The sequence below is a fragment of the Drosophila erecta genome, unplaced genomic scaffold (genome assembly GCF_003286155.1).
Source record: "Drosophila erecta strain 14021-0224.00,06,07 unplaced genomic scaffold, DereRS2 tig00000000-arrow-pilon, whole genome shotgun sequence".
In the NCBI taxonomy this organism is placed as follows: Eukaryota; Metazoa; Arthropoda; class Insecta; order Diptera; family Drosophilidae; genus Drosophila; species Drosophila erecta.
Window position 1 is genome coordinate 20294344 of NW_020825194.1, and position 18979 is coordinate 20313322.

General features: G+C 46.8%; 1 protein-coding gene across 1 annotated transcript; it reads left to right on the forward strand.

The window, feature by feature from the left end:
* The first annotated feature begins 9275 nt into the window (after positions 1 to 9275).
* Positions 9276 to 18742, forward strand: LOC6552239 (homeobox protein Hmx). Its single transcript, XM_001979715.3, has 3 exons — positions 9276 to 10557; positions 15801 to 15910; positions 17422 to 18742. Exons 1-3 carry the CDS (start codon positions 9716 to 9718, stop codon positions 18258 to 18260), a joined length of 1791 nt encoding a protein of 596 aa, XP_001979751.3. The 5' UTR covers positions 9276 to 9715; the 3' UTR covers positions 18261 to 18742.
* Positions 18743 to 18979: the final 237 nt, after the last annotated feature.

Consider the following 18979-nt stretch of genomic DNA (forward strand, 5'->3'; position numbering starts at 1 on the left):
TTATTTTCAAAGCAATAGCAACAATTCAATCACTTTGATGTTTGATGTTTTTAGCCCACAAAACGAGCGCCTGCCCAGCCACGCCCACCTCCCACCGCCCCCCACTGAAGCGACCGTATGTAAACGCCCATTTCCAGACATTTAAGCGCCATAGTCGTCGCTTTTTAAACATCAATGCGATTGCATTTACCCCACCTGTCCTGCGCTCCAGCGGCACATCCTTCTGCTTCGATCCCAACACCCTCGGCACTCATCCATCCATCCATCCTTCCAGCCATCCAGCCATCCAACCATCCATCCTGCGGACAGGAGCTGCCGGCAACAACATGTAATTTCTTTAATGGTTTTTCCCTGAACCCCGTTCCCCTCACCCCTTCCCCAACAGGGCCACAATTCAAAACGAGTGTGTCCGAAAATAAATGAAATCAAGTTTCAAATGCATTAAGGTGTAAAAAAGAATAACACACAGGAAAACAATTGGAAAACTCACGGGAAAAAAGGATAAAGTTCACAGAAGTTAGTACCAGTGAAATGGAAATGTTGGGAAATCTTACTTAACGAAGGGATAAACAGGTAATAAAACAGTTTGGAGATAAGCAAATTAAAAGCATTTTATTCAAATTACATTTTCTTGTCTCTTAAGTGTCCTCAATGCCAGTATTGTAGATTTTAACTTAAATAGAATTTATCTGTTTTGCATTTTTTATCTGCTTATTATAGTGTACATGTGTTTATTAAATGCCATGGGTTGAATTTTACTCTGGTTTTAAAGTTAATATCCGTAAGTATTTGATTAAGTAATTATATTTATCTGAAATTAAACCGATATAGCAATTTATCACCACTCCCGTGGAAAAAAGTCGCTTATTATAATTGAAGCATATCAAGCCGTAAAATGTTTACAATTTAATTACACCCCGGCTATTTCAGCCATTCGCCGTGTTACTGGGCTCCTGAGTTCCCGGGCTCCTGTGTCTGTGTATGTGTGTGTGAGCCTAAACGCATTAAAACACTTCATTATGCCTAATCCTGTGTGACGTAACAAAAGCCAGACACGCACGCACTCTCAAGCTTCGCCAAGAACCCTTCCACTTCCCGCCCGAGCATATGCCTCTCGACTACACTTGAGCAACTTTATTAACGGCTCGAGGATGGGGAGGACGTCGAGGACCAGGCTCAGGACGAGGTCCTGGCAAGGGGTGAGCGTGAGCCCACCGAAACTAGCTTCCGCATCGGGGTGCTCGCTATGTGACTATTTGCATGTGAGGCAAATAGCTGGAATCACGGCCTGTCAGAAACCATAAAGTGAGTAAATGCCTTGTTACAACTATTTGTTTACCCCTGCTGCACTGAGATCAATTCAGACACAATTAAGCTTTATTTTTAAAAGATACCATACATCTTCAAAATTGTATTACGGTCTTATATTATTACTTGCCGCATTTTACAGAATCTAGATAAATGTATCTATACCTTTTTGGACTTATAAGTAGAACAGGCTTGTTGCCCAAGTGGTTCCATATTTTCGAAAGGAATCGAAAGAAATTCATTCAGAACGACTAGAAAAAGCACCTACTTACTAACTTCTCTTTAAGTTCTGCTTTTCATTCTGTGGATATACGAGTTTTTTTTCAGTGTGTTCTGTATCCTTTGCAGTGCGCGCACGTGACGCGAGGCCTTCAACCACTTTGATTTGCTCCTTGTTTGCCCTTAATTTTACGCCTGATTACAAGTCGTGGAGGACCGTAGATGATTGATAAAAATCTCACGGATCGGGGCTACTAGGGTTCGGAATAAACATATGCATTTGATTTCATTTTTTCGATCCTCGGAGCCCTCAAGTGAACAGCATTTGTTTGGCCAACAGGCAGCACGCCCCTAATTGCACTTTTCGCAGGGGAGAGCGACTACTTGCGACTATCTCCGACTATATCTGGCTATATCTGGCCATATCCATCTGCAGCTAACTAAAGTTGAGCACATAATTGCTGGAATCTGGGCGAATTGGGCTCAGACTGGCGCCGGGCGACTCAGGAGCACGAAGTCGAGTCCCATTGCTTGACCATTTTAATTGCAGTAATAATTCCTTTGTGTAAGTGCCTGCGATGCAAATGCGGTTGGGCCAGGGGAGAGTAGGGAAACTGCGCGCAGCCCAGGGAAAATCGGGTCGGGAAAAGCGGCAAGGGAAGGGTGCAGCGCAGTAGCAATCGCGCATATCTTAAGCCGATCTAACGCCGTTATCCCAGGTATATCAGCGCTACTGTTTCTCGTTTGGCTGCCCGTTGCGTTGGCAACAAATTGGATTACAATTAAATTGCATTTACATGCAGCGCACCGCCTTTGTTTGGACCGATCCGATCTCAATTAAAACCTGGCCATATTTTCTATATTTGATATGGAAACCCGGGGCCTCCAGCTGCGCCCGGGTCGAGGCTCGCCAGATAATTGGTGCAGGGTGGCCATCGGGATTTGGTTGAACTGCATTTATATGGGAAACAGTATCATTAGGGCCTTAGCGCACTCAACAATAATTCGCAATAAAGAGTCGATGTAAATATTTGGTGCTTGGAAGTGCCAGGGGTTGAATTGGTTATCATACTTGTGATAGTTACTTAATGGATTACAAAGGATGATACTGTTGTTGGTAACGATAATATTATTACACATTCTTACACATGTCACGCCATTTAAAATTATACATTTATTGTAAGGGATTCTCATTTTATATATTTCAACACTTTTTAACTATAACCTTTTCCAAGAACTTTAACTTTATTATAATCGTTACTGGTATAGTAGGTGGGTATACTAGATTATCGGTAATTTTTTTGAAATTTGTAAATTTTTCTAAATAATTTCTATCGATACGCCAAAACAAATTTTGAAATTTCTCGCTCGCACTTCCACTAGCTGAGTAACGGGTATCTGATAGTCAAGAAACTCGACTATAGCATTCTTGCTTTTTAAATATATTGTGGTTCTTAAAATCCGGTTGAAGCATTTGTTTTTTGAATTGTCCAAAGTAAGATACATAATTAGTCTTTCCAATTTAACCTGTATTTCGGTATTTCACTACTTTACATCTGCGGCTGAACCCAAAGTTTAGCCGGAATCCTTGGGGGAATGAGATTTCGCCTGAAATTGAATTCTAGTTTAGGGGCCTCTTGTCTATCAGCTGTATTATTATAAGCTCAATGCTTGTCTAGTTCAATGGGAAGCTGGGAACCAGCTTTTTGGCTTCGAGAGTGGCATTGTGGCAATAACCCGGCACAAATCCAGCCATAATGCATCATCATTAGCCAAGACGGAGCACTGTTTGAGCCACCGCCCTTTGTGCCGCGATTGCGTTGGCTTTTAACATCGCCCCCAAAATAATTGAATTGTTCTTCGTTATTTATTTTATTATTTTGCTTGTCTCTCATTATTGTTCAGCCCACTTTGGCCAACCATACGCGCCATCAACCATAAGCCACCGCCATCACTATCATCCTCGACCAGCTCCACCAGTTCCACGAGCTCACCCAGCCATTGTTTCTGCTTCGGATGAGACGGGGGATCGAAGGGGATGCGGATGCGGACTTGGCCATGGAGGTGGCTCTAGATGGGTAGCACTTTTGCGCCATCAAAACTGCGCGTCATAAAATACGCGAATTGCATTTACCATTTACGATGTGATTCTCGTTTTATCTTTGTACTTTTTTTGTGTGTGCTGCTGCCGTCTTGTGTTTGCTCTTCTTTGTTGCTTTGCTCCTTGGTTGGGGCTTTGTCTGCTGCACTGAGAGAAACTGTGAATGAAACTGTTTTAGTTCTTTGACATAATTATTTATTCCTACAACTGGAGTGTCGTTTATGCCATAAATGTGCTTAAATTCTTTTCACAGCTGAGTAATCAGCATTGAAATTTTCAGAATATTTTGAGTGTTCTTTTTTTATGCTATGATGACTGCAGAGCCTCCTTGCTCTCAGTGCACCAGGACTCCATGCTGATTCCTTTGGGGATTTTGCGCACAAAGCAGTGCGAAATTGAATGTGGGATTTGGCAGAGAGATAGACATCCCGGCATACCCTGCTTTTGGGGTGCTTTTGCGTGGGGGAGGTAATTTTATTGCATTGCTTTTTATGATGTGGCGACAAATTGATATTTCGCTTTGACCAGGACCACAGCTGGAGTGAGTGGCAGAGGATGCGCTGCGGTTGGGGACTGGTGACCGCCTTTGAGGGCCAATTGAGCTGCAAGCCGGCGGCCGCAGAGCGGCCAAGGACTGGTTGTCTTAGCCAGGACATGTGGAATCGCACACTCTGGGCGGTCCGCCGCCCGCTGAGCTGGCCGCGTCTTATAAAATAATTAGGACTCAGCCTCCATTTGTCCCTTTTGTCCGTCGGCGGTTTGTCTGTTGTTCGAGTGTCTGTTGTGCGTGCGCATCCTAGCGAAATTAAGGACTTTAGCGCGATTTCAACGTATGTTTGCCGACGCCTTTGTTTTGGTCGCCTACCGTTAAACGTGAAACTTTTGCTTTTCATTCACGATCTGCTCATTCAGAGGGTTTCGCATTATTCTGTTTGTTCTTGCGCTGAAATCAACTGTAAGTTAATCGCATTAATCCGCGATCGTCTTTCAAGTGGATCTGGGTCCTCTGCGATCCTTTTGCCGGCAAATTATTCACTTGGGAGATCACAAAGGGTGCTGATCGCCAGAAATAGGGGTTCTTCTATTCCTACTGTCAGAATTTGATGGGCTGAGCTGTCAAGCCATCTTGTTTTTATGCTAATTTGAGGGAGTACGTTGCGTATGCGCGATATTTCAAAGGAAGGTGGTCGTTTCATACCATTTGCACAGTTCTCCATAATCCCTTTATGAAATGCACATACTCACTGATTAAGGTGCTCGATTTGTTTGCACTGACCTGTTTGATTCCACAAAACATCGCCGCTGCAACTCGGAAGAACCCGCTTTGTTCTTTTATTGGCCCCTTCACGCTGAACTAATTAAACCAATAATTTAGCTGTCAAATTTACAACGCTGCGCTGGCCACATAGACGTATCAAATTCATGGGCTAAAACCGCTCCTTGGCCATTGATTTCAGAGGATTGAGAATAGAGCCGGCGAAAGGACTCAGTTTACCCGACAATCGTAGCTCCCTCGGCCACTCCAACCGTATCTTCCACATCCACATGCACATCCAAATGCCTCTGTGGGGATGCTAACTGCAAATTCCCCCACTCCCATCCCTTCGATCCGATTGCTGCTGCAAATTGGTAATTTTATACGCTTGGCGGTGCCTGTGTGCGCTCTGTTCATCCTTCTCGATGGCGTTTGCTTGATTGTGAATAATACAAAATAATTGTTTAAAATTAAAACGTAAATGCTTTCAGCCATTGTGGACCGCACTTGCCGGTTTAATTAGTAATTTGAGGCAGAGCCAGCGGGAAATTTTGTAATACATTTTCATTTTATGTGGCACATAGTTTCACATTAACTGTATGGCTAATCAAGTAAAGTGATAGCATTATTATAAACTGATTCTAGCTAGTTATAGTTCGGAAATCAGTTCAACATTTTGCGTAGCCAAAATAACTATATTATAGTTAAAGTATTAAACGAGTTAAATGCTTTTATGGCAAGTTATTTGATATTGTTGCCACTAAGTTTAAAAGCAAACAGAGATGAAACTATTGCGCTTGTTTTTTGTTGACTTCATTTGCTTGTTAAGCCGGCAAATTTAATGTGTATTCCTAACCCTTTCGGTACCACATTCTTATATTTATACTCTCCAGAAGGCACTCAATCTGCAGGGACAAAAAGGATATACGAGTATGAAAGAGCAGAAGGAAGTGGGAAGTTTGGTAACACACATAAGTAACGCACTAGGAGATCGGAACATAAACGCAAACGCAAACGAAAACGAAAACTGTTCAACTGTTGAAATCATAAAATATTACCTTTCGCTATACAATTTATTTAAATCAAAGTCTAAAGCGTTATTTACGAGCACTGTGGGGTTGGATGGGTTGCTATTCAGCGCAAATCGGGGGTGCGAGGGTGGATCGGCGGGTTTTGGGGGTTTGCGTGTGGTCCCTTATACATTCATTCCCGCCATTGTTTGCATTCTGAAAGAAGACAAAAGCCAAGCCCCCAAAAGCGAAGGAAAGCGCGTCACACAAATTTGGCTGACTAATAGCCGCAAATAGCCGAAACGATGATAATGATGTGATGGGTGGTCTGGCCTGGTCAGCCCATCTTCGCTATGCCATGATACGTAGATATACATATATACGGGGGGTTCTGCCCACGGCCGGGAACTACAACTCCATTTGCTTTTAACCATTCCATTTCACGTTCTGCACGTTTATTGTTTTGCCATCCTTTCTGCCTATTATACAAAATGCTGCAACAGACAGACGGACAAAAGCCTTCTCCATTTGCCTAATGTGTTTGTGTGTGAGTTGGAAAATCGAAATTCGGAAAATTCCGAATTTGAAATGGAGTGTGTCTCGGGAATTTAACAGGAATAATGTTAGTTTTTGTTCGACTACCTTCAATTGCCAAATTAATTGCAGTTAAGTCGAGCAAGCTAAGCCCAGCTTGCTTGCCCTCTCTTTCACTGCCCCTATTCCCCTCTCTTTCGCGTTGCAAACTTTGCTGAGTTTCCATCTGTGTGTGTGTCTGTGTGTGTGCATCCTAAAGTGGAGTCAATGAAAATTGCAACTCCCACTTTGCTCGTACGTCAATTAGACCTCCTTCTCTTTTCACTCACACACACACACACATACACAGGCAGTGTGTGCCAGAGGCTCCTGTCTTTCTCCTTCTCTTTCTCTCTGCCTCTCTCTTTCTCTCGGTCTACCCATCTCTTTCCATTGCAGCTTTAGCTCTTTTATTGCAGTGCAATTTGTTGTAGAAATCGTTTTGTCCGACAGTTGAACAGTTTGTTATTTCTTTTAAATGTTTCCAAGCAAAGGAGCTTTTCCGAATTTTTGTGGCTTTCCTTGGCCAGCGGTCAGGCATTGAGATTAATGGGAGTTTGCTTCTCAGTCCTCATTTGAACTGCACAGTCAAAAGGATTTCCTACGAGATGTGTTTGAATTCTTGCAGATACTTTTTACATCATTTATTATTGATGTGCCATAATTCTTTTTTTATTTATATCTAAAACCCCACATTTCTCCTTATTTTTCTCAAAATTACATGCAATGTACAACCGAAACCCTAAAACGTATAACCTCAAGTTTCAGTGTAGTTTTTTAGTTAACCTCTTTGATGGTATTTCCCATTTCCCCAAATGAGTGCAATGAAATCCTAGTTGAAATTTCTCGAGAACAGAGCGAAACACAAATGAAATCATCTGGAGGTGCTGAGTGAACGCAATTTCCATTTGCGAATTGAGATTGAAATGGAAATGGGCCAGCGCCTAAGTGTCACTATTTCTGAAACCGTCGAGGTGGCCGGAATTCTTCCAATTCCCCACTCCATTGTTCCCCTCAAAAACCCCAACCCCCATGGCTTTTTTTTATTATACACCCCAATCCCACTCTAAAGTCTTACACGAAAACGAATCAAAAACAAGCAATGCACAGAGGGAAATTACGGAAAATGTGTTACGGACGCAGGTGATGGCTCCGCCAGCACACACACACATGCACAGCTCCTCCAAGGGAAAATGGGAGGTGGTGGGTGGTGGGCGGTAGGTGGCAGATGGGGGTGCTGGGCAGAGGGTGGTGCCTTGCCCTCAGCACGTGGAGACGCACTTTGGCAAAAGCAATCTTCTAAACAGGATAAATGTAATTGCGCATGAATTTCTACGCATATTTCGGCGTCGCTGTCTGAGCTGCAAATGTTTGTTACCCATTTGTTTGGTTGTTTTTTATGCACGCTTTCCCCGTCGCTGAAAAGCGTTCTCCGGCCTTTCGAGGAGCTGTCACCCCATTGGCCCTCCGCTGGCCACGCCCCCAAAGAAGAGAGTGCTCTCTCCGGTCGCGCCATCTCTCTCTTTCGACGGGTAATTGACTCGCATAATGTTTGTTTTGTTTTGAGCAAATCGTTTGCAACACTCTTTGAATGCCTCGTGGTTGTCTCATAAAAAGCGAAAGCATTTAAAAATTCAATTTGCCCTCTCTCTCTCTTTCTCTCTCTCTCTCTCTCTCCCTCTCTCTTGCGCTCACCTGCTCTTTTCTGCAAAGTTTGCAGAGCTCCTTCGCAAAAATGGCCGCCCGTACGCTTTTTGGGGGAGGTTTTCTCTTTGGGGAACGGAACGCAGTGGGATGGAACACGCTATAAGGTATAAAGCTCTGAGAACTCAGAAAAAAGGAGAAATGGGAATGCATTTTCGTGCCACGAAGGATACTCAATAAAACTTAATTACTTATATATTTATATATATTAAAATGTAATTAACTCATTACACTGAAGGTTGAATATGGTTTATGTATCTTCTAAGGATACGGCGGATCCACTTATTTCTAAGGGGTGTGCATGTCGTTTTCGAAAAACGTTATTACTTACCATTTCGATCAGAAGACTTATACTGACATTTCTTATTTTCTACGTTTGATAACACCCACCGAACCTTTACTTCGACCATTGCATAATTTATAAGTTGTCATAAATATTTGAGGCAATATTTTAGCAATTCCATGATTAAACTTTCTCACCGAGCCCCATTAGCCGGAACTTTCACCGCTCAATCTGCTAACCGCAAAGTTGCAATCGACTGGTACATTTTCGGCAACACTTTTCTGGTCGAAAAAGTTTGCATCTGGCTGGCTGGGAAATTTCAATGGCGCCACAGAGCAACACTTGACCCCTGTTAGGTGGCAATTGATTGATTTTATATCGGCATTTCAATAGACACCAGCCGAGCGAAGCGATTCGAGTCGAGCCGAGTGCGCCCCCACTTTAGACGCGTTCCAAATGCCAAGTGTTTCCCATTCGGGGGAGGAAAACCAAAACGCAACCCAACCCACCAGCACCAGCACCAGCACCACAGAGAAAAAGTAGTAAAAGAGGAAAATGCGAAAAGTGTCTGTCGATGCGGTTGCAGTGCAATTGTCGAAATAAACGAAAAGAAATTCCAAACTGCAAATGGAATGGAAAAGAGCGGCCAAAGGGGTGGGCCACCAGGCGGCGAAAGAGAGGGACAGCGAGAGCGCTAGAGAGAGAGTGGGACACACCCTCCCAGGAGGGGTAGCAAATACGACTGTGTGTGTGTGAGTGCGGAAAACCATTTAGCGCAAAGACCAAAAGAATTCGCAGGGCTGCCAGCCAACCACCTCAGTCTCAGTTTCAGTTCCACGCTCTCCGGACACGAGACCGGGGGTTAAAAATCCAGAGACTGAAACAATAAAAACACTAAACGATCGCTTTGCCGCACACACACACACACCCTCACACAAACACTCGCATACAGGCAGAGACAGAAAGGACGAAGGACTCAGAACTCAGAACTCAGGACTTGTGCGTCTGTTAACAGCCGCATTTAAATTCAAATGCGAAACGTTGATCAAACGGTGCAGACGTGTTTCTCCCAACGGTAGCGCTCGGCGTTTTCCCTTAACGAGTTTTTCGTGCCACGACTAAAGTGTGTAGGGTTTGGAAAATTTTCTATTTTCCTAACAAATATATAAAGTAAAATATAGAAAAACACACACAAGTGCAAGTTGAAGAACAAAAGTGCTAAAATAATCATTTGAACTGCAAAGCTAAGCGAATCCAAAGCCATGTCTTCCTCCGAGGCCGAAGTTGACATCAGTGTGGTCTCCAGTCCGGAGCCGAGTCCTTTGGGCGCCGCCGTGCGCGACAGTCCGCTGCTGGCCCGCTCGCCGGCCCGCTCCGCCGACGGCAGTTCGCCCCCGGCCACGCCCACACATCGCTCCAATACGCCCAACACGGCCGCCGGCACGCCCACAACGTCCGCCTCGGGCGGCAACCACTTCCACCACAGTCCCAGCGGAGGCGCTGTGCCGCCGGCGGTGTTGCACCACCATCTGCAGCACCACCTGAGCAGTCTGGGCGGCCATCCGGTGGCGCTCCATCACGCGCTCCACACCTTTGGCCACTTGCATCCCGCCCACGGGGCCACACATCCCGCCCTGCTGCAGCACGCCCTCACGCCCACCGGCCAGCAGCAGCTGCAGCAGCAGCAACAGCAGTTGCAGGTGCAGCAGCTCCAGCAGCAGTCGCATGTCGAGCGCCTCAGTCCGCCGATGAAGAGTCCGGAGCGGAATGGCGGCGAGGAGGTGCAGGGACACAGCCTCAACAACAACAACAGCAAGGCCCTCAATCACAACAACACTTGCGCCTCGGCGGCCGCAGCGGCGGCAGCAGCAGCGGTGGCAGCGGCCAGCCTGAGCAACAACAGCAACGACAGCAACGGGAGCAGCGGGGGCGGCGGCGGCAAGGGCACCACTGGCTCCAACGGATTCACCAGCTTCTCCATCTCCAGCATCCTCAGTCGCAGCGAGCCGGCCAAGAAGAACGGCGCCGCCGGACTCATCACTCCGATCCCGCAGCTGCCGCAACCAGGAGCCGGCGGTCCACAGGATGCAGCCATGCTGTCCAGGTAATCAACCACTCCACATTTGCCTTTGGGAAGAGTGATTGTGCTCGAATCAAGACTGAAGGGCAGCCCATTTGAAATCATTCACTACATAAAATTCCTTATCTATACCTAACTTCAATCATATATTTATTCGCTGATGTTTCAACTCATTTCCTCACTTTAATCTGCAAAAATGTAGTCGAATTATCATTTATTATTACTTGCTGCTGGCAATTGTAAGCTATTTCGACTAAGTTTTGGTCTTCAAAATATTGGAAAATTCTAAGAAAATTCCTAACAATTTGTTCTGAAAATATCACTTTTTAAGATCCTTCTTTATAATTTCTTACAAATTTTAATCCCCTGACCACTAAAATGCCATGAATATAATTTCATGTCACTTAGATGCTCAAGGCGCTCCTTTTTTTTTGTAATAATAAAAACCACTCGTCTTAAGTGCAGACCGAACCCATTTATTGCTCAGTGTAGGCGACCCAGATTAGGACGTTCGCTGGCGAACTGAAACCAAGAAGTCAAGCCTTCCCTCAATGAGGCTGCCATTCCACTTGCTCGTCCTCGGGTTGGGCCAATTTTGTATAATCGTCCTAGGGGAAGACGAGGCAAGGTGACACAAATCTCTTCGCGGGAAGTGCACAAAAAGAATAAATGGGACGGAGATGGATTCAGTAGTCGGGAGATGGTCGATAGGACCGAAAATTGTTGGGCAAACGTTACACGAGACATTAAGTGGGTGAAGATGCAAATGGCCAAAGTAACGCACCATTGTGCGCAGAAGGATCTAACGATTCCAGATGCCAGACTGATAAAGCAAATCCAATGGCACAGTTTTCAGTTGCACTGGACACTAGCTGACCTCGAATGTGCGCAGAAAAAGGCCCAATTCGTCGGACTGAGCCATTTTTGCCCTGCAATTTGGCCAGACTATCGAGTTACATAACATTTGTCAGATGAAATTCAATGCACCGCTTCGGGAGTGAATGTAGCGACTGTCCGGCTGATTGACGGACTGACAATGCTCCAGTATCGTATGCAAAACGTGGTTATTTTGAATGAATGAACCCTCAGTCCCTCCGAACTGACCCACAAAAACTGGTACGTTCCACAGCTGTTTGTTGTGCGAGTGCAACTTATTGATACACAATGTGCACTCGAAAATATCAGAATTTAATAGTGAAAATGTGAAATGAATAATTTACTTGCTTACAGTCTGGCTAAATCAGTATAGCACCTGAAGATACATATAGAGATTATTAGTTACTAAAGTTTCGCTTGGCACATATTTCAGGCTGCCACTGTATTTGTCTCAGTGCACATGCGTTTTTTATTCACTTCATTCATATCATAAGCGCTGGCATATTAACCCCACTTAGCCGTCTTTTCGAGTGAGAGCGATCGAATTTCCAGGCAGCTCGATTAACGCATGTGTTGAATTTAAAAACAACCAAGAGAATTTATAAGCTGCACTTTTGTTCAGCGAGAGGGAACTCCCCCAGACGCTTTAGTCCCCCGAACATTTTAATAATGATCATTTTCATTTCATTTACGCGTGCCCGCGCCGCTGATCGACTCGATAAGGAAAGTCGGGTTGGTCAGGTTCTGCGGCCAAGGGTCGCTACTGTCCCAATGCACAGTGGACTGTGCCCCGTGCGTGGTTACCCCAATTAAGGACCTCGTCCTGGCGAAGTGTCGCCTCCTGCTGCTTGGCTGCTTGGCGCTTGCCCAGCTGACGTGTGGCTGCCTATGTGACTGGCTTATCAGCGGATCAGTTGATCATCAGCCGGAATGATTAATGCCGGGGGATACACCAGTATGAGCAATTCCGCTGAGTGATCGTTTAATAGCTTGAGCCGACTTTCTCCCCGAGCCCGGCTTATTTTGACAGTTGCGCTTACGTTTTTAATTAGTCGCCGGGCTTTCGCTGCAGTCGCACTGTACTTAATTACGATTCAGCCGGACGCGGGGGATTCGAAAAGTTGCAGAGCCAGATAGCAGGAAAAAACCATTCAAGAGGTGTAACCCGATATGCTTGTGAGTGACTGGAAACAATGGGCGACGGCGAACGGAAAGGGTGCTCCTGCATTGTCCTTTTCTCCCAGGATGACGCAAAAGCAGACGATGACATTATAATTACACACACACAGAGAGCTATATATGCTGTAATTACAATCCAATTGCAATCGCAATCGCAATCGCAGTTGAGGACCTAACCAATCCCATAATATATCTCTTCATCTGCAACTGATTTTCGGCGCTGAGGGATTAGTGTTTAGTGGTGAACTGCCTTTCATTCCTTATCGCGATGCTGCGGTGGGAATTTCTATGGTCGCAATTTAATCAAAACATATTCCGCAGACCATCGCATGCATCCAATCTGAGTCCGCGGCTTGACTTTCCCCCTCTCTGGTGCGCCGGTCACGTGTCATTTGGCGGGGCTTCCCGTGGTGGCAAATAGCCAAAAGATGAAATAAAAGCTAGAAAAAAACTAATATCGGGCTCTTTGCAAATGTCACCATTTTCGGTTACTTTGTCTAGCAGTCGCAGATCAGTGGGATGCATCCTAAGCCGCTCCCCGGGCACTAGACTATTGCTAATAATCCCGTTTAATGACAAAAGCAAATGTCGCTGCCCATTCGAGTGTTTAATATTTTGCCTACTTTGCGGCCAGGTCGGGTATCCCTCGAAAACCCTCGAGAACCCCTCGAAAACGCTTCGAAAACTGCTCGAAACCCGCACCGCTAAATGTCAACAACGTAACATAAATTCCTGCTGTCCGGAGGGGAGTACGGAGTTTTGGAGGGGAGATCCCGCACGGGATGGACCAATTAGCGTGTGCAAATCTTTCATGCATGAGCGATTCCCAAGCGGTTTTGGGCCACGCATTTAAATAGATTTATTTAAATCAATTTGGCTAATGCGGCACTGGCAATCGTAGGAAAAGTGCGGGTAATAACAGCTGAATTACTCGAGCCCAATACTCGAGTTAACCCCAGCCTCTCAGTTCACATCACTTTGAACTTTGCTTGGATCTCCACACAAAGAAAGCCCCACAGATAGCTCGGGGACATCAAAGCAGAAACGCATAGCCAACCAGAAAGCGATGTACGACGCCATGTTAAACAACTCAATTGCACGGCCCATTCTATGCCAAGGACAAAGGGATCCCAAGACGCGGAATTATGATGGGTGAGCCGGGGCAGAAGGAGCCCAAAGGGCGACCGCAAACAATTCATTAAAAGCGAAATAACAAATGCATCAACCCCCGAATTTCCCCCACATTTGACAGCCCGGGGCTGATTGGAGGTCTACGAGGGTCCCAAGCGGAGCAGGAGTGACCCGGACCACCGCACCCACTTTCAGAACATGGCCGTCCGTCCGCTTCCGCCGCAGCATGACACCAATGCAAATGGTCGTGGTCGTCGTCGTCGTCGTGGAAATGAATACCCAGCTGTCCGCGGTTTGCCGTGGGCAAATTTATTCAGTACTTATTTCATTACCCGCGTCGAGCTCTTGATTTGCGTAATTAGTCGAGCAAATAGCTACAAGCTTTTGTTTTGATTCTTCATGGCGACCGACATCGCGCAAATTAGCCTCAGTAATTGAGGTAATTTCATTTGTCCTTTTTTCCTCGAAATCAGGGTGTTCCCCAGTTCCGGATATACCATAATATTAACAATGGATTTAGCATCCTAGATAACTTCCCATTCATCCTTACATCAATTATTTTAATGCCTAGCATGTTCACTTAAATCACAGATCTAAGGCAAATCATATTATATTGGCCTTTGGTTTCTGGTCGTACTTAACTCAGATTTTTCTCGACGTGCTCGTAACTCGAGAGGATCTCTTTGCCTCTGTTTGGGGTCTGGCTTCTGGGCGGGTCGAAACTAGCCGAAAGCCAAAGCGGCTTTCTCTCAATTGCCGCTGTAAACATGAAGCCCATTAGAAGTGATTTGAGCTGGCGACTTGGGGAAGCCCCTGAAGGGTCCTCCTCATAATTCGCTGGCCGGGCTGGAAGTAAACTTAATTGAAAATCATTACTGCTGGCAAGTGAAAATGGAGGTGGGCAGCGCTGCAAGAGAACGAATGTGGCTATCGCCCACCTGGCTATTGATTTCCACACCTGATGCACCCTTGGCCGCAGCGAAAGAGGTCAACTGAATGTTAATGTCACACACACACACCCACATTCTGCCTTTTCCGTCTGAGGTTGGGTTGCAGTTGGGTTGGCTGCACCCTCGAAAAAAGAAATCACAGTCCGAGCACGGGTCACCTGCCCAAGGGGTCAAAGTTTGTGGGGGGAAAGCTTAGTCCAACCGCCCGGTAAAAGCGAAATGCGAAGGGAAAACGAGCTCAAGGGGTAGCCACTATTGAATACCATTCCATTCGTATGCTACAAATTGGCATTTTAGAACGGTGAGAATGCATTTCGTGCGGCTTACATTTAACACCAAAGTTCAGTGGGTGCGTGGGAAGCTTAAGAGTCCGTAAATAAAATGAATCAATCACAATCGGGGCAGCTGAGCAACTTTGGCCAATTCCATTCCACATTCGCCCTCATTTCACCGGTCGCAAAAAAGAACTGCAAAATCCCACCAGCATAACGCTACTAAATGCGAATATAGAACACATTATAAGGAAAAGTGTTTCGCCTTGGCAGCATAAATAAATAAAATGTATTTATAAAGATGCTTTTAAGCCAGTAAGTTAAGAAGGTTACATACACAGCTGCACAGAGAGAAAAAGGAAGTGCATGTGGTTCGTCAGTAATGTGTATAAAAAAATTAAAAGGTATACGAGTCTAAATAACATGTATTCGTATAACAAGTTACAACTGCGGCTTGGTATTGTTTTCACAAATAATTGAAAAATATGTTGATACATTCGAGAATCTTCAGACATATCAGGTACATTTTTTGCAGTGTTATTTATAAATGTACTCCACGGGCAGGGTTGGACCAAATTCTTAACAGCTGTTGTCAGTTATGGGGTTGTTAAGGGTCGCCAGCCTCCTTGATTTTCCTCGCTTTTCCCTCCGGCGAACTTTGATGCTTCAACTTTCTTAGGCTGAACAACTTTTGGCCGTCGGCAAAAATGGTAAATGGTAAATGGTAAATGCCTAATGGCCTCTTAAGTTCGGCCCGCATTACGGAAGGGGGCCTTTTCACGTCTTGATTTTTGGGCAATCATCAGAATGCATAATTGATGCCGTTATTAACCAATATTTTCGCCTCTCCTCCTTGCAGATTGGGTTTCATATCGCAGTGGGGAGCGTTGGCCGGTCGCTACGCAGCCCTGTGTCCGCCCGGATGGCCCTGGGCCCCCCAGCGACTGCCCTTCCACAGTCCCACTCATGGTAAGTTGATTAAAATCGGCAATCGGCAAAATCGGCCAGCGGAGTTACCGTCTTCCCCGTTGCAAAGCCAATCGAACCGAACTGAATCCAACCGAACCGACTGCACAGGGCACATGCCACAGCGGCTTAGCACCGTTGCATCCGCCTTCTTATTTCGCCAGGAATGTGATGTGTCAGGCATTCCTCGCAGTACACGTTAAAACAAAAATGGGGCATTTGGTGGGTCTTTCAAAGGAGAGTTATCACACGATTCCTTTGTTTATTTTGATATTATCTGCATATGAAGATGGAGCCACTTAGTACCCAACACTCGTTTCGATCTTACACAATTAGGGCTCATTAGTGGATTCCCAGAATGTTAGCTGGCTGGTAAGAGTTTTCTGTGAGTGCTGCGGAATTCCGATGCATTCGACTTAAAGTTAAGTTGCTTAGTTTCGCCGGCAGCGCCTAATGCCCCAAAGAATGTCGCCCCAGAAGCAGACTACGCAAATGCCGTAAGCTCACCCACACCCACCCATGGAAGCCAAGCGAGACGACTGCCTTAATCGTCACTTGCAATTAATTGCAATTTGTAATCGAGTATCGAGTTACGGACAAAGCGTTTGACATGTTTCGCTGCGAACTCCAGCGCAGCAGAGTGTAATTGCAACTGCAGCTGAAAGTGCAACTGCAATTTCAGTGGCAACATCAGGGAGCGCTGTTTAAGCACATTTAATTGGCCCCTTTGGCATTAAGAGTCGTTGCAATTGCATTTGCTCATGTAAATTGGCCTTAAGTTCATCACCTTCTGCTGCCACTCCGACCATCTAGCCATCCAGCCATCCATCCAGCTATCAGCCATCCGACTTTCCTCATGGCTAGTTGAGTTTTCCGGGCTAAACTTGGCTGGCGGCGAGCTATTAAGAGATTTAATTTTTTCTTCTGCTCGAAATCCATTCAAGGCAAATTACGGCAATTTAAACTTTTCAAATGAGATCAAAACTAAAAGCTTCGATAAAAAGAAAATCGGCCAAGCTGACTGACAGCCATTTTAAATGGTAATTTAATGCGCAGACAGAGCAGGGATTGCTATGCTATGCTATATTATACCACCATCAGTTTGAGCATAGGTATACCATATATACATACACTCGTGTGGATATAGCTGCACATACATATACTCTTGGCGTCTGCGCTTTAGGAACCCACAGCAATCACGAATGACACAAGAAATAAAAACGCTGGGGCGACAAGTGTGAGGTTAAGTGTTGCAGCTTAAATCTCTGCACACAGATACGCAGATACACAGATCCACAGATACACAGATACACAGATACGGTATCTTGGAGTAGTAGCAACCCTTAGGAGGAACCACCCCAGAACCACCCACCACACACACCACCACCCACAGCGACTGACAAATCAACTAACACAATTTGAGCCGCTCTCCGCCGCGCTCGCTCTCTGCTAACGGTCTGCCTCTCACGCCTCTCACTCTCACTCACTCTCTCGCTCGCTCTCTCTACTTGCAGACAGCTCCTCGACGAACACGACCGAGAATCCGCCATCGCCCACTTCCATGAGCCCGAACAACAACAACAACAGCAGCAACACCACTGCCAGCTCGAACCAGGCCAGCAAGTCGCCCTCGCACCACCCACTGCACCCCCTGTACCACCCCCTCGGCTCGCAGCAGCAGCAGCAGCAGCAACAGCAGCAGCAGCAACAGCATCCACAGCAGCAACAGCATCCACAGCAGCAGCAGCAGCATCCTCACCAGCCCACCACGCCCACCAGCAGCAGCAGCAGCGGAGGCGGCAGCAGTCTGGCCCACCATCCGCATCCGCACCTGAGCGGCTCGCATGGCGGATACTTGCTGCCCAGCAGCTCCAACGAATCCGACGAGGAGGGCGAGGAGATCATCGAGGAGGATGATGGCACCGACGGACCCTCCGACAGCTCCTCGCCACATGGCGATGGCAACTCGAAGCGGAAGAAGAAAACCAGGACTGTGTTCTCGCGTGCCCAGGTCTTCCAGCTGGAGTCCACCTTCGATCTGAAGCGCTACCTCAGCTCCTCGGAGCGAGCGGGCCTAGCCGCCTCCCTTCGGCTGACCGAGACGCAGGTGAAGATCTGGTTCCAGAACCGCCGCAATAAGTGGAAGCGCCAGCTGGCCGCCGAACTGGAGGCGGCCAATATGGCCAACATGGCGCATGCGGCACAGAGACTGGTGCGGGTGCCGGTGCTCTACCACGATGGCACCACGGCCGGATTTGTGCCGCCGCCACCGCCGCACCACCACCCCATGCAGTACTATGCGGCGGCACGCAACACCAGCCCCCCGCGACCCCCGCTCTCGTCGCTCGTATAGGGAGTGGGGTGCCTGGCGACGGCGCCCATGTCGCTGCTGAAGCCGCCCAGTTCCATGGCCCATCCGACCCATACGCCCCATCCGCAGTCAGTGCCGCCGCCGCTCCACATGCAACCACGGCCCTTCTTGGGTTGCGAGCCGCTGGCGGAGGCGGACATGGACTCCGACTCGGAGCACGAGCGCAGCCACCTGATGGACGACGAGGACGCCGCCATCGATGTGGAGGCGGACGAGGAGCAGGAGTCCGGTTCGCCACTCCCAACGGCCACGCCCCCCAAAAGCAGCCTTTGCCTGGAAAGCAAGGAGAGTGCTGGCCAGCACAAGGAGCTGGCTGCTCCGGCTGTGGACAAGACCGGCAACCAGGAGGCCTACTGAGCCCAATCCAGCCAAGTGGCTGCACGGAGGAGGAGGCGTTCCAGCGCTATCTACGGCGTATTTCGGTTTTCATACGAGATCTCGCAAAGGAAACTCCGCTGGAAAACGCTGGAATGTTCGAAAGTTGTGCAGAATTCCATTAACTTACTTTTCAAAATGTTTCGAAATGCACAAGCATTCCAGGATCAAGCCGGAAATCTCATTTAGATAGTGTTTCTCCACTCCGTGCCGAACCACACCAATTGGTTTCAAGTTTTCACGATAGTTTGTTCCTAAATACCCTGTAAATACGACAACTCAAGCTCCTTGTACATGTAAATGTCTCTTGCTCAATAAGTTAGGCT